Source organism: Rhinoderma darwinii, chromosome 4 (assembly GCF_050947455.1).
Source record: "Rhinoderma darwinii isolate aRhiDar2 chromosome 4, aRhiDar2.hap1, whole genome shotgun sequence".
Lineage (NCBI taxonomy): Eukaryota > Metazoa > Chordata > Amphibia > Anura > Rhinodermatidae > Rhinoderma > Rhinoderma darwinii.
In genome coordinates, this window is record NC_134690.1 from 352,934,619 (window position 1) to 352,951,618 (window position 17,000).

The window sequence follows — 17,000 nt, forward strand, 5'->3', positions numbered from 1 at the left end:
GGCAGTTCTGGTCTATAGATCCATATACTTTTCTCAACATTAATACACATTGATATATGCACTCCAAAACGCATTAGTACTATGGGCTAGGTCTAAGTCAGAGACCGACCTCCCATGTGTATACAAGATAGGCAACTCTATTAAGTATATCAAGAGCACAGAAAGAAAAGAGTTTAAAGCCAAGGGTATATATTAAACATACAAAATTTATTAACATATACAAAAATACAATTATATATAAAAAATATATGTATAGATGTGTCACATCTCCCCCTGAGGAAGCAACACTACAGCAAAAAGCGCGTTGGGGCTTTTGTGCTGGAGCACATATCGGACTATTACTGCAATCTAATATGGGTAAGCCTTGTCTTAAATGCACTCTCTTTCCCAGTCATTACGTTAGCTAGATATTGATAACTTGGATATTGCGCTCAATATCTAGACCTACATAAACCAGGTTTTTTGGTACTGGGGCTTTTTGTAAACTTGACTATGTCCTAGACCAGGGATATGTCTAATATAATTTAGAGATGTTGCCTTCTTTGACAATATAGCTAACCCAATCTGCATATTGATATCACCGATATATGTTCCTTGAAACTTCTTTCTAGAGTCTTATCCTTTCAATATACTGTATCATATACATATATTTTTTATATATAATTGTATTTTTGTATATGTTAATACATTTTGTATGTTTAATATATACCCTTGGCTTTAAACGCTTTTCTTTCTGTGCTCTTATTAATACACATTGGTATTCCCCTCTTGTCAATAATTTCAGTCCACTATTTTGCGCCCGAATTTTTAGGAAATAAGTGAAAAGTTAGCAAGCAAATAAAATCAACATAAAGTGGTTGCTTTAGATAAAAAAGTTGTGTAGACAAGGTAACATCTCTAGAACTATGCAAGAGTAAAGCTGGCCATACTCATTAGATGACTTTGGTCGATCATCACATTACAATTTTATGCGATAGTCATCAATAGAACAATAGTCTGCTGAAAAGGAGATCGTTCTCATGTTGAATATTTTTATGTGGCCTGGAATTGGTTGATACTGTGTGTATGGAGTGATCGGCTGACAATTATGGACTACTTTGGGTAAGTGCGTTTAGTTTTTTACAAAATTTTTTTTTAAACCATATCCCTACTCTACCACTTCAGTCTTGCATGTTGATGTTCGAAATGTTCGTACCAACGTTTCAACATAAGTTTTGATCGCCCTCATGATGTCCAATGCTTAACCCCTTGTTATACATTCTTCTACACGTTGTCCTCTGTGTCAAGATCAGGGACAGAGACAATAACCTGAACGCAGGGTGTGAATGAGTGAAGAAATGCGTAATAGATGGCTGTCCAAAAAAAATAAATCAAACCAACTGAGTTGGAGTGCGATCAATGATATTAAAGGGATTGTTCGCCATTTTGCTGTTCTGAAATTCAGAAACTTTCTAATATTTCTTTTTAAAAACCTGCATGGATCGCAGGTTTTTAGCCCTTTGTAGTGTGGACACAGAAGTTTGGAGCAGCCGTTCTTGTGGTGACGCATTGTCGCAGGTTCCAGGGGAAGGAGTTCCACCCTCTTTTCTGGAAGTTGATGACATGGATGAAGGGACTGGCTGCCTGGCTCAACTCATCAGCTAAGTCAGCCCCTCCTCCGCCACGGCTGATTCAGAGACCGAGAAGGAGGCGGACTTAGCTGAATTGAGCCAGGCAGCCATCCATTTCATCTGCATCATCGACACACAGAGAGGAGGGGGGGGGGGGGGACTACTTCCCCTGGAGCCTGTGTCGATGCGTTAAAGCAAAAACGGCCACTCGAACTTCCGGGTCCACGCAGTGAGAACCTGCGATCGGTGCAGGTTTGAAAATGAACATATATTAGAACGTTTATTACAGAAAAACTAAATAATCGTTTTTCTTTTCGCCAGAGAACCACTTTAAAGGGATTGTCCAGTCCCTAAAAATGTATGGCCTGTCCTGAGGATAGGCCATCAATTTTTAGGGACTGGACAACCGCTTTAAGACTCAGTAGGACAATCCACTTCACTCCAGTGAAGGTTTTGTTATACTGAAGTGAAGTGTAGCACAATGTCAAAATGACAATTTATATGGTAAGGCTAAGTGGTCCTTTGGCCCTGTAAGTCATATTGTTATTTCGTTTTCAGCGATCAGCTTCGAAGCTGCATGGGGAGACTATAAAGTGCCTTGGATCGTTAATAAAATGTAACCTCAAGCCAGGAAAGTATTTTAAAAAAACTCATTCTTTAGGTACATCTTTCTAGTTTTCTTTGAATGACAACACTCCCGATCATCAATACTGAATCCTTATTGATGGGGAGTCCACAAAACCTCATGTAATGAGCTGAATGACACTAGCAAGACTGAATATGGAATGGGTCAACTCGTCAGCGTACCGTTGACAATGCAACGTCATTGAGGATGCCAAAAGCGCTTTGATTTTTCATTCAAGATTACTCAGGTCTTCTTTTAATTCATGTAAAATAAAAAATCTCCATGTGACAAACTCTACATCAACTACCTGTGCTATGCCAGGTATCAAATTAAAACACTTACCAAGTCAAAATCAGATCTTCTTTATGACATATTCCTAACATAAAAAGGATACAAGCTCTGGTAGAGAGGGATAAGGGACTTGACAGCTCTGCTGGCATTGATACAGGTTGCACACACAAGAGTTGGCAACAGCTTTTCCGTTACAATAGCGCCATCAAAAAGGGGACCAAAAAACGGCACCTATAAAATAAACACACAAAACAATTTTAGAGACAAAAGCATTTTATTCAGATTCAACTACTAAATCGTAGCGCCAACATGTGCTTTTTGGTAGCATTAGAGGTGGTATCCACAGTTAGGTTATGTTCACACTGCCTATTTTCAGCCGTTTTTCAGGCCGTAAACGCCCTGAAAAATGGCCATTGATTTCAATGGGAAAAGCGGTGTCCATTCCACAGGGCGTTTTTTACGCGCCAGTTTCTAAAAACGGCTCGTAAAAAAACGCCCCGTAAAAAAGAAGTGCATGTAATTTCCTGACACGTTTTTCATTGACTTGATAGAAAAACAGTTCCAAAAACGGCCATAAAAACCGCCGCAAAAAAACAACTGAAAATCAGGGGCTGTTTTCCCTTGAAAACGGCTCCATATTTATGTCCGTTTTTGGTTTGCCGTGTGAACATACCCCAATACACACACAACAACAATGTGCAGATGATATTTCTCTATGGAACATACAAATCACTGATTCACAATTCATCTTTATAGGAGGAGAAAGGCAAAGTCACGAAGGATCAAATCTTTAGGGTATATCTTCTTTAAGCAGATTAAAGAGCATCTGTCACAAAAATGCTGATTGTTAAATGATATGGCAATTATATGAAAAACAATACTTCTCACATAGTACAGAATATAACATATTGTGATCCTCCTGATCAAAATCAAAACGGCTGCTTATGAATATTTATTAGTGGTTTCACACCTGCCCAACCCTCTAAGAATGCATAGATTAGCAGATTCCTCTACATGTTGACAGCTGATTGGCCCATCATGTGACTTCACAATACTTCTCAGCAACCGAGAATGTGACTGGTCAAAACCATCAGTGAAGTAGTCCTTGGATGCTAAAATGTGGCTGCATTATGGCTGTGTGAACTCTGACTTAGGGCGTATTCACATCAGTGTTTGGTTTCTGTTCAACCTTTCCATCAGAGGAACGAATGAACTGAAAGCCGAATGGAAACTATAGCTTCCGTTAGCATTACCATTAACATAGTCGACTACATTATTGATTCCGTGAAAATGTTTAACTTTACGGCACGGAAACCAACTGCAACGGATATGACGCTCATAAACCTCCACTGTAAAAAAAAGTATATTGTGCAGTAATTTATTTGTATTGTATTCCTTTTGTATGGAATAATGTGGTCTACGACGTTAATCTATATTGCAAAAAAACTTGGGGGCCTATTGAAACATATGGCATTTGCACCGAGAACTTTTCCGGCGCACGCGCCGAATGTGGGGCTCTGACGCGATTAGAGAGAACGATTTGGCACAAGTCAATTTTGGTCCTAATTTCCTAAAAGTTTTGGACCAGCAAAGAATTAGAAACTTTTTAAATTCTCAGCACACGGAAAAAAAAAAAAAAAAGGAGGGTAGAAGAGGAGATAAAGAAAAAAATACCATGCTCACCACCTCCCCTGGTCTCCCTGTAGCAACACGTCCCTGCCGGCCTCCTGAGATGACCATGTTTTGCCCTACATGCAGCCAATCACAGGCAAAATCACAGGCTGCAGCGGTCATATAGGACAAAACTACGTCCAGCAGGTGAAATGATGTAGTTTTGTTCTCCTGCCTCTAAATGTAATTGCTCATATTTAGAAGGGAGGACGACGGACGGAGCCAAGTACTGTCATTCACTACTAGGGAATGAGGTGGCGGCGTTCTGAGTGAGGTTGGTGCATGCTAGCCCAGGCCAACACAGAACGCACTGACCTCACTCGGAACGCCGCCGCCTCATTCTCTAGTAGTTAATGACACTACTTGGCTCCGTCCGTCGTCCTCCTGCTCCTAAAATTTAGCTGAGGCCTCATGTAGAGTTGGGACTTAAATGCATTTGCCACAAGCCTTAAGTTAATAAATTTGTATGGCCCGCGAATGATGTTATAAATAACCAAATAGCCCTTGGCAGAAAAAAGGTTCCCCACCCCTACTTTAAGGCCTGTTTTAGAAGAGAAATACAGAACATGAATTTAGCAGTGCAGGGGCATTTAAATTGTAAGCTGGTTTGGGCGGGAAATTCTCTTCTTTTGTCTGTTTTAATTATCTGTCATTCTACGGGTATGTTCACACGCAGTGGTTTCAGACGTATATCGGGCGTTTTACGCCTGAAAAAACGCCCCTAATACGCCTACAAACATCTGCCCATTTCTTTCAATGGGAATTACGATGTTCTGTTCCCACGAGACTTTATTTTACACTTCGCTGTCAAAATACGGCACGTAAAATGATGGCTCGTCAAAAGAAGTGCAGGACACTTCTTGGGACGTTTTTGGAGGTGTTTTTCATTTACTCCATTGAAAAACAGCTCCAAAAACGGATGTAAAATACGCCGCGAATAACGCTTGTTGCTAAAAAAACGTCTGAAAACAGCTCCGTATTTTCAGACGTTTTTGCTCACTGCGTGTGAACATATCCTACTTGTTACTTTCTTCCCCAATAGTAAGGAACTGCAGAATAAGTTGGCACTACGTAAATAAAGATTATTATCATTACTATTCTATTAGGATCTGTATGTTTCCGATGGTTAGTTATCCAAGGATGCAGAAAACAAGGCATACAGGCTCTTTCCAGACACGTATTATGATAAAAATCAGAAAGCTAATTTTGTTCTTTATTTCTACGTCCAGTGTTAGCCTCTGTTCACACTACCATCAGCGGCTCCATTAAGAGTCTCCATCGGCAGCCCAGGCAAATTCGTCAGAAAAATAAGTGTTTTATGCCGTACTGTTCTTTGCGTCAATGTAATGGAAACCACGCTGGAACCTGGACTTACAACGGGGTTCATCGGGCAACTGTTGCATCCATCGTATGATGAATCCGGCAGAGCATTGTGGCTTCCATTATGAACAGAAGCCACAAGGTAAATGTAAACAATGCCTTAATTCTTTTCCGTCAGGTTTCCATGGCATTTTGAAGGTCAGAAAAGCTTATAAGTGCTGTGCTATTTTATCCAGTATAAAAAAATAAAATATGTTAGTTGATGGAAACCTGACAGACTATAGGTCAATAGTGGTAAAAAAAAAACGGACGACAACTGATCATTACATAATTTAATGGATCAGTCAAATTCGTCATGGATCCTGTAAGAACAGAAAACATAACACCAGTGTGATTATAGCCTTTAGGTGGTTTTACTCAGGTAGATAACGCCCGTGTTTACCACTTTTAAAACTAGCGCGATCAACAATACAGCTTGTTAATCGGCGCTTGTAGCTCCCTTTAAGTGGAGCAATGACGGGGACAAACGGTCGCTCATCCCCATGCATTTGTATCACGTCGGCAGCACATCTTCCTATTTACACAGGGAGTTGTACTGCCGACAACTATCATATTTTATACTGCATAAAAGGTGCGATCAGCTGATGATCGAGCGTTTTCCCGTTCATCGGCTGACCGTTGCCCGTTTACACAGAGCAATTATTGGGAATAACGTTCGCATGAACTCTCGTTCGCCAAACCTTTGGCCCGTCTAAAAGGGCCTTTATACTAAGTCAACAAAAAGGTCTTCTTCAGTGTGGATATTCAGATGACTTGTGTGTTACATAGTACATATAACTTAGGCTTTGTTTCATTGTGGGTTCCATCGAGCAATGTGATTATTGCTGTCAAAATGACAGAAAACTTGATAGAACACCGTTCTGATGTATCATTTGACAGATTTAAATGGAAGCCATGACGCCAGTGTGAACATAGCTGCATAGTGGGTACCAGCTAAACAGTACATTAGAGAAGTTGTATAAATGAGAACTAGTGTACGAACCTTGATACATGCATTAGCGGGATAAATAGCTTATAGCAATATACAAATCACAATCTAGTGAAGCAGCAAAAACTAACAAGAATCCCGAAAAAGAACATGACCACAGGGCTGACATTGGAGCGCTCATCTTCCTTCCGGTTATGTTAGCAGCAGTATTTTCTGAATTATTAAAAACAAAATAGACATAAAACAACCACAAATAGCAGGAATCAGATAAAAACAAGTTATTCATGAGGGGCTTCATTTTTTTGTTCCGGATAGAGGACAAGAGATGTGCCATGCTGCGATTAGTGACATTTGACAGGGGTCACAAACCGCTCTCGACACTGCCAGGATGAATGAGGAATCTGTTTTTCTGCATACATCAAGACATAATAGAGTAGCATTAGTAATAAAGAGAAAAAGATGTCGAATACACAAGCATCCTAAATCATGCTGCATTGTGAAAAGCTATGAAGCAAATACTCAGTATACAATTCCGCCAGTTGTTACAGAAAAGTGACAGACATGCATCTCATCAGCATCTAACATTAGGAGTGGGAGACCAGGAAGAAAAAGAGAGGGGGGAGTAAAAAAAAACAAAAAAAACAACGAACGTATATAAAGCCTGAGTATCGATCGGCCCAATCACAACTGCCTCCTATCCTGAAGAGCTCAGCAGGGCAGATTGAGCAGCTCCCCATAAGAGACAGAATGCAGCCTCTGCCTCCGCTCCAGCACTTTGATAAGCTCACTTAGGTCCTCCAGGGAGAAAACGGTCAGGTCTGACACCAGATTTGCACCATCTGTTCTCCTTTTCTTATGTGTGCAGACCAGCCCTGACTGACCAGAGCCAGCTCAGATACAGAGGGATGCTGGATTTAGTACACACTATTGCAAGAGAGGAAACACATGCTTTTTGAATTATTAATATAGCACTTAAAAAGGTAGCTGCATGCCTTCAGGTGTTCAGATCGACACAACCAAGTGACTGCAAAAGACACAATCAATCTAGTCAAAAAGGACTGAAAAAACAACTAAAATGTTTGTTGTTGGAGAGTGAAATAGGTAAATATATATATACAATCAAAGTCAACAATGAAGAATAAAATACACGCAACTTTCATTCTATTGCATAATTAAGGTCGGGCTGCACATTTGTTTTTTTTGCTTTTTACAGGGTCCACAAAGTCCAGATTGCTCAGGTTGAAGCCATTTTACAGCACTTTTTCTACAATTGATTTTCAATGGAAAAAAGAAACAGCAGCAACAGACCTAGAAACACTTTCTAGTTATTTATCAAAAAAGCAACATTGATCGTGACAAAACTCGTACTACCATACGCTTTTACAATTTTTTTCTTTCTATAGTTTTAACTTTGGTTGAGGTGCCAATGTGTACAACCAACATGCGCCTCCACATGCGGCAAGCTGCAATACACTAAGCGCCATTACGCAGGACCCAGGATATTACAGTGCCTGATGAAGGTCAGAGACATGACCGAAACTTCGCACTTAGCACTTATACTGGCATAATTACTAATATTAAAAATCTATCTTTGGAGAACGACTTCTGGTGTGTTTGATCAAGCTACTGACTATACCCTGTACCTTTGACTATTTGCACTTTCTGGAACTGGATCTCGGCTTGTCTCTGGATTTGGGCTTTCTGCTCCCGGCTGGTTTTGACCTATGCAATCCCTGATATCCACAAGATTTGTGATTTGGACTTTGTTACCCTCGGGTGGTCTTGTCATCTGCTCAGGTGTTGCCTGCATTGCACCTCTTATCCAACACCGAATTCTGTTAAAACAACCTGGGTTCTATGTTGCAAAGTCCAACCTGCCTTGCAGTTGGCTCTGGTGTAAACCATGGAGTAGCCTTAGATTCTGTTGATCAGAGTTGTGACGGATTTGGGGTTGCGGATTTGTTTGCACGCTCATTCCTGACAGTCTCCAGCAGCCTTGGGGGAATTGCTCACCTAGCAATCCCATAAACTTCCACCCTGGGAATTGCTCAAATGGTGATTCCATAACACCTGGTTTGCAAACAAACGCGTCATCAATATTTCTGCCTCTTCTGATCACTACAAGCAACAATACACTGAATTTGACAGTATTTTATGTTCTGCTCTAAAACAACACTATACACCTTAGATGGAAATATGACTTCAAACGATCAGTTGCAGGTCAAATCATCCATACGAATTATGCCGCCAAACACACACATCTGACAGCATTGCCCACTAGCCACATCTGATTACAAAAACCAACCAAAACACAAAAAGCAAGTGGCATTTTAATAAGTTTTTTACAGTAGAATTTTTGGGCAATTTAAGGGTAAGAGTATGGGCTCTTTAAGGTAAAGTTCACACAGCGAATTTTCCTCCTTCCATTGACATCAATGGGAGGTTTGGGCGGAATCCGCACAAAGATCGAGGACACTTCTTTTTCCCGCTAGCTGAAAAAAAATCAGCTAGCGTGAAAAGAAGTGTCCAACTCCCATTGAAATGAATGGAAAGCAGAATAAATCTGCTGTGTGAACTGACCCTATGATGACCAAACCAGCATATACTACTTGCTATGTGACAAAAGACGGGCCATTTAAACACCATTCTTGTACTATAGTCCGATATCCAACTGAAGTGCTTAGGCACTGCTGTACTTTATGAAATGTCCCTAAGGACTGGCGCATGATAAAGCCATTAATATCAAACATAAGATAAATCAAAGCCAACATAGTACATAGCAAACATTTCCTAATACACTGATATCTATAAAGCTTTTGCAAACTAATGCTCAGGTGCTCTCCCTCCGAGTTAAAATATTGTCCCATTTCATATCATCTGTTTTTTACATATATGTGATAACAGCCACAATGGCAGGGGTTTGGCAGCAGAGAATTCTCCCAGTCTTGACACCGGGTTTTGGTTCCCCAGCTTCAGTATAGATGTGGCCATACATAAGAAGTTGCTTAATAGTGAAACGAATGGTGGTTACAGAAACCTACCAGTGATCTCCTCCGGACCAACTCATTGTCAACATTGGTTGGTTGCCAGCTGCCAGACGGGGAGGTACCCGTGGCCAATAGAAGTCTATGGGCCCGTAATTACGGGAGTTTTTACGGTTGTGTGCATGGGGCCTTAGAGAGTGATTTCTGTTAATACTTTTTACAACAAACCAAGCAAAAAATACTGACTGTAGCAATAATCGCTATAAGTAATTGGGTAAAATAACTGCATCCATGGGAGAGGGGACATTTATTTGACCTATGTAATGATCTACATTGTTGCTAACATTGTAGTATGAAAATTATGATTAAAGGGCAGATGAGATGAAGTGTAAGGGCTTAGCGTAACAGGCCACCCGCGGACCGTCAAATTTACTATAATTTATTATTTATTGCGTAAATCTATGCCAGATCGCAACTGCCGTAGATTTCCCTTTATGGCGCTCAGACGGTCAGTGATGCACCTAATTTATTGAGAGGCGTGCCCTTATTAATAAATTTAGATCAACTCGAGAACTCTTTAGATTAAGATTGGCGCCAGTCTTAATAAATTGTCCTCATATTCTGTAGATGCACTTTGGTTATGGGTGGTATCACGAGTGTTCAGACTGATCAGTGTCTAAAACGGTATTACTAATCCCTATCATAGACAATTCTTTCTGTTCTCAAAACTATTGAAAAAGTTTTTACTATAAAAAATGTAAAAAAAAAATCCATACAATAGAAAAACAAAAACAAAACTGTGCATAATATAATGGCACAATGGATGAGGTTAGCCGAAGTTCTTGGCGTACAAAGATCTACGATCCACAGTCAATGACATTAGTTAAAACACTAGGGAATGGGTAAATTATCGTACCAAATGGCTAAGAATTAATCTCCAATGACTAGCTGCAATACAACGAGGCATCTGTGTCCCAGGGAGCCCGTACTATGTATGGGCTCCTAGCGGTATGTGCAGTGTGGCGAGCCTGCGTGCTATTCTTTGTCGGCAGGCAGCTTTTCACCTCATTGTTTAGAATACCCTCATACATCTGTGACGCGTGGAATGCTTTCATTCTAACAGACTTGCTATTGTCTTTTTCTCTGCAGCGTTAAAACAAAGGCTGCATTACGTCTGTGATAATTATATTGCTTAATTAAGTGAAAGATAAAAGCAGAGCTTGGAATTCTAAATTTAAAAAAGGACCAACAAAAAAAAATTAATTCTAATTTTTGTATTCGGCTGGCATTTATCAGCACTTGTGTGTAATGGAGAAATGAATACCCAGTCAATAGTGTTCCAGGTGCCCTAACGTCAATGCAAAGAACAGACTAACATTATGCTATATAAAGGCCAAATGTTGCTATGGATTCTGTAACCTGATAGACAGGACAGCCTTTTCATTTGATTAGGGAATGCAATTTAAATACCAGGAATGAGGCCAAATAGCAGACATCTCCCTTACAAGCGTCTCCCATACACCCTGGGGTCAGTAGCTGGGGAACAAAAGGTCAGATGCACTTGCCCTGGAAATGTCTGGATACAGTTTATTGCTTTGTAATGGCTTTGTGTTCTTTTTAAATATAGGAGAACCATTACAATTCAAGTGTCCTAGCGGTGTGTGCGTCTATAGGAAGACCAGATCAATGGCTATTGTAAGGACATTTACAAGACAAACTCATTTTGATTTAACTTTTTTCTTTTCATCAATTCTAGTCACAAATGTTTTCAGGTTTCCATGGTCTGAACAAATAACAACATCGTATTTTACAATCCAATCCAAATTATGAAGTTACTACCAGATTCATAGGCTTCGTTTTAGAGAATTTTACCATAATTATCCACTTGTGTTAAAGGGGTCATCCAATAGTTAAAACCATAAATAGATCAAAATATGACAGCAGTAAATTTAAATACAATAAAAAACACATTCTTTATTGGTTATATTCCCCACTGAACGAACAGGCTGCAACGGCCGTGTGATGTACTTACGGGCATTACCACTGCGGCCATTACTGGCATGTAAACAAGGACCGGCAGGGGAGTGGTAACGGCATAAATTTGACATTTTCATTTAACTACTGGACGACCCCTTTAACTTTGCAAACAATTTCTTTTTTTTATTACGCCAATGCATTAAAAATAAAATCAACTTCGCAAATAGACTTGATATCTCCTATCATTTTGTGCCTACATCATTACTTCCTAACTCTCAAGTATTTTAAAGAGGGACAAGTCTTGTGTTAAGCCACGCCTCTACACCCGCCCAATCCTTGTTCATACACACCCAGTACCCTTTGTGCTCCCACACAGTATTATGCCCCCCAGTGTCCCCAGGCAGTAAATATGACCCAGTAGCACCCACTACCTAGAATCATGCCCCCATTCGGTCACCATACAGTATCCTGCCTTCATAGTGCCACCCAAGCAGTATCATGCCCCATAGTGCTTCCCACAGTATAATGCTCCTATAGTGTGTCACCCCCCCCCCCCACACACAGTATAATGCCTGGTTGTGCCTCCTAAAAAAAAATTAAAAAAATAAGGCCCTCACCTAGCACCGTTCCCACAATGAATGGAGGAGATCACACTGAGGGTATGCGCACACACAAACTCAAAAACGTCTGAAAATACGGAGCTGTTTTCAATGGAAAACCGCGCCTGATTTTCAGACGTTTTTTTTACGGCCATTTTTGGAGCTGTTTTTCTATAGTCTTCAAAAACGGCTGAAGTGACATGCACTTTTTCGCAGCTGTTTTTTTACGCGGCCGTTTTGAAGAACGGCCGCGTAAAAAATGCCCCGTCGTTTTTCCCATTGAAATCAATGGGCAGATGTTGGAGGCGTTCTGCTTCCGATTTTTTAGCTGTTTTTCTGGACGTTTACGACCCGAAAAAAGTCTGAAAACACTACGTGTGAACATACCCCGAGGGTCTCCTACGTTCTGTGCTCTGTGTGGCTCGAAGCAGACAGGGGAGATCACATCTCTGCATCACAGACGTATATACAGTTGAATCTGGGACATGCCGCCATCAGCAGCACGACATGACTTGGAATCTGGGACTATTTGGAACCATAAAGACAAAACAGGTGTGCAAAGGAGCTCTATAGCATGCTGGCTGCCTATACTCACAACTAGGGGGAGGTTACTGCATACTGTTTATATTAATATTCACACAGTATGTAGTAAGCTCCTAAACTCCCCCTAGCACCGGAGGAGGCAGTCAGAATGTGATCTTCTAGATCAGGGGTAGCCAACTAGTTTTAGTAAAAGTCCGCTTACTCATGTCTGGGGTCAGGCGAAAGTCCGAGCTGATCACCAACCGAAAAGATGTTGTTTTTTTAATGTTTTACAAACTTTGTAGAACCATTTAAATCCAGACAATTATTGTCCAAGAGAATAATAGATATGAAAAATCTATAATGGAACAATAAAATAAAAGGACATCTGTGCATATAATGTAAAATACTGTGTGGGGGTTATTTATGAACGACTTTACGCCAGTTAGAATTTTTATTTTTGCGCAATATGAATTTTTCCCGTTTAATAACGCTCTTGCACTTGGCCTAGTGCAAGAAATGGCGCAGAGCCACCTACGACCCAACAAATTGACTATAATTTATGCCAGAAATTGGGGTAAATTATAGCGGTGTGGATTTCACTTTGTGGTGCACTAGCAGCGCAAATTACACCAAATTTACTAGGAGGCGTGCATCTCTTTATTAATGCGTCGCATTTTTTTCCTGTGGCCATCGATCATTAGAAAGTCTGCACCGGTGTATACTTGGTCAGCGTACAAAGTTTACAATGTGAGCAGCTGAATGTGGCTGGGACTGCAGTTTGAGTGACAGCTCTGCTCTCAGGTTCTGTTCAGGGAGATCAATGCGCACTGCTTGTCACATTGTCATCTGCAGACACAAATGGGAGTGTGTGTGTGTGTGTGTGTATGTGTGTATGTGTGTGTGTATGTGTGTGTATGTGTGTGTCAGCATAACAATAGACAGTGTAATAATGCAGATGATGTGTGCAATGCTCTCCTAATGTAATAGCACACCCATGAAAAGCAGCAGGGAATAAATAAATCTATAGGGTGAAGCCATGTACACCTTCATGAATACCAGGCATAAACATTGCTTGTTTACATCTTCTGAAGTAGCCCCGGAATGAAGAAACTGAAGAGGACAGTCATTTGAATGAACGCTAAATGCATCAGTGCGGATAGAAAACGCAGAATAAAGCCTGGACTATAGGCATAGAGATATTATTTCAAACCAAACATAAAAGAAAAAAAAAAAACATTTTTTTTTTTTTTTACCCGCATCTGGTCATTCGCTATGTCTAGAATTCAGGTATAAACCAATAAATGTTATTTTGTGTATAATGAAATGTTAAACCATTTTCCAATATAATTTCTGAATCAAATGTAAATCTCTGCTTGCAGTCATTCAATAGAAACCTTTCTTGCTTATTTCCAGCAGATAAAAATCTGTCCTGGTCATGTAATGGACACAGGTTCTCAGCTCTTTACAGTACAGTGATCAGAGCTCTGTCTTAAAGGGGTGGTACAGGATTAGAAAACTGGGGCTGCTTTCTGTCAGGAACAGCGCCACACCTGTCCATAGGTTGTGATTGGTATTCCAGCTAAGCTCCATTGAAGTGAATGGGGATGAGCACAATGCCACACACAAGATGAAAACAGGTGTGCTGCTGTATTAGAGGGGAACAAAAGCCATTCAATTTCTTTAATGTAATGAGCCAACCCCTGTGTGTTCACCAGGACAGATTTTTAACCACTAGAAGTAAGCAACGAAGGCTCCTATTGAATGACTGCAAGCAGAGATCTTGAAAACAATGAGGAACGGATATTGGAACATTTTAGAACTTTTCATTATATAACAAATGACCTTTATTTGCTGAAACGACAAAAACACTTTTAATCTGTATACCCAGTATATTATGACCTATTAATACTTACTAAACTAATGCCGGAGACCAGACTTACACTAGATGGATTAATTCGAGAACTCTTCTGTACACCTAATTGTAATACATTTGCAACATCATATTGAACGGAAAGTTAAAGTACTTTAATGACTGTGGATTTGAGATTTCTCAGTCCCTTATTTATCCAGCAGTCAGAGCCCTTGACTGTGCTTTCTAGCACTTCAGACTAGGCTTTGATCAGGATATTTCCCAAGTAGCTGAATGCAGAGAACTATTTTATATCTGCTGGCGTAACCAATATTCCTCTGAGCTGTGGATGGGGGTAAAAAGCTGGCAAGCCTTGTATTTAAAAAAGGTATCCATTACTTCTACAAGTCTATGCAGACACACCTTTGTGGTTTGTTTTTTTGGAGGTGGCCATTGTTGTAGTCAAAAGCTTTACAGATCTCCATTCACAACATCTATCAATGCATGATGTTCTGAGCCGTTTATAACCGCGTTGTCCAGAACAAGGTTCTCCCGATAGTGCAGGGCAAATTCCTCGAAGATGCTAGACGTATTCAAGGAACATGTTCTCGGATAGGGAGCAGAAGTATAATGATTGATAGGAAGGATCTACTTCACCCAAAACACGAATGGAAATGCATAGTCCGTAAACAGTTGATGCTCATAGTGAATATAGTTATAACACCAAAATATTGCTTAATTATGATATTTTTGAATGTATACTTTGTAAGACAACACTTATTCTTTTCCGTCAGCCAGCAGAGTAGCAATGGGAGTTACAGCTAGAGAGAGTCTCCTGGCAAAAGTGCTACCTTTGTGACAGACAAAGCCCCAAAGAGTCAAGGTTCAGAAGCTGCAGAGTCAGATACTCCGTTATAGCTGATAAGTTAAGGCAATAACTTTCTGCCACTACCGGGCACAAGGGACCCCTCTCCTTATCAAGAAGCTTCCCTACCCAATGGGCATCTGGTCCAACTTCTGCCATAGCTATGGTCATTATTTGCAACAATACAGCTGGTGGTCCCACATGACATTAAAAGTGACAGTTATGTGTATTTAGATGTGGGGACATGGATGCATAAAATCCACGCACTGTAAATGAAAAAACCCAAAATAGAAATCTCAAAGTGGTGCAGTCTCAGGCGCTGGAGCTGTAATGTCTGCAGTGATGTAAGATTCTGTTCACACTTTGTCACAGACTTATATCGGAGGTATACATCGTGAGCATGCCCCAACGTAGATCACCGATGGACGGCTTCGACCTATGCCACTGAATAGCCATAGACTGGCGCACGTCGGCGCAGTATATGATTATATGCAATGGCTCACTGTATAGCAACGCACAGTCTGCTGGGCTTTCCTACAGAGTAAAAACAAAAAACCCCCGAAGGAGGACACAAGGAAACACTTTCCCCAAAACAGATCAAACATGTTTATAAAACATAATTCTACAGAGAAGTATCATCCTGCCTCAGCAAATGCCCACTGTGGTCTTGTGATGTCAGAACGGATGACAAATCATTGCTCCAGACGGTAAAAACCAGAACGGGTAAAGAATAGGACAAAGTTTATTATTTTTAAACGTTGGTGGAGCTTCAAGGGGATTTTCTATGGTTGATCCTCTTTGAGATATAATTTTTAATGTACACTAAAGAGCATATTTTAAATCTCTCCTGCTCAATCTCATTTACGAAGCTTTAGGGCTAGAACTTAAAAAACAAAACAAAAGTATCAAAGTAGGAGTATTATTCAGTAATTGATGAATATACACAATTCCAAAAGGAACTTACCTCTGGTTTCTTCATTATTTCTATAAAATACATCCGATTCTTCATTGGGTAAATAATAATTAAAACATCTCCAAAGTCCGTAGGTATAATGCCCCGTCGGTAGTTTCTGGTATGTTCAGACCAAACAATGTGAACTTCATCATTTCCGAGGTGCCGTAGCTGCAATATAATTATGACTATTAAAACACGATTCAATTTGGTGCAATACGGTCTGTATTTCTAAATATATTTTAGAATATATATATATGTGAAATGAACACTCCTTAGCACCTCTTAGTGTTAAGGTACACCAGGCCACTATCTGCACGATTGTGCCGGCAATACCAAACACAATCGTGCGGCTTTGGCCACCACTACGTGGGACAGTACCCGTAATCCAAAGCAAGGCAACTTTCGAGACTCTTTAAGGGGGAGGTCCTTCTACTAAACCATGTTTTTCTATTGCTCCAATGCATCAAAAATGAATAAGGAAGCAACGTTAAAAATGGTCGACTAAAAATATTCTAACGTTTTGTGTCCCCAGCTTCCATGTAGACCTATAGGTCTCCATGGTAGCAGACTACAAACAAACCTTGTGTAGTCTGATCCTGCAGTCATACTAGTCCTTCTCAATGAATTAGAATATCATCAAAAACGTAATTAATTTCAGTAATTCAATTCAAAAAGTGAAACTCCCATATTATATAGATTCATTACACAAAGAGTGATCTATTTCCAGCATTTTTTTTATTT

General features: G+C 40.2%; 1 protein-coding gene across 4 annotated transcripts in view; it reads right to left on the bottom strand.

The window, feature by feature from the left end:
- Positions 1–17,000, bottom strand: part of RALGAPA2 (Ral GTPase activating protein catalytic subunit alpha 2) — a 283,670-nt gene that overhangs the window by 90,409 nt on the left and 176,261 nt on the right. For all 4 annotated transcript variants that reach the window (XM_075862975.1, XM_075862976.1, XM_075862974.1 and 1 more), the window contains 2 exons: positions 16,269–16,427; positions 2,630–2,757 (listed from right to left, as the gene is read on the bottom strand). In XM_075862975.1, the coding sequence (XP_075719090.1) occupies positions 2,630–2,757; positions 16,269–16,427 (287 nt within the window). The remainder of the gene's footprint in view (positions 1–2,629; positions 2,758–16,268; positions 16,428–17,000) is intronic.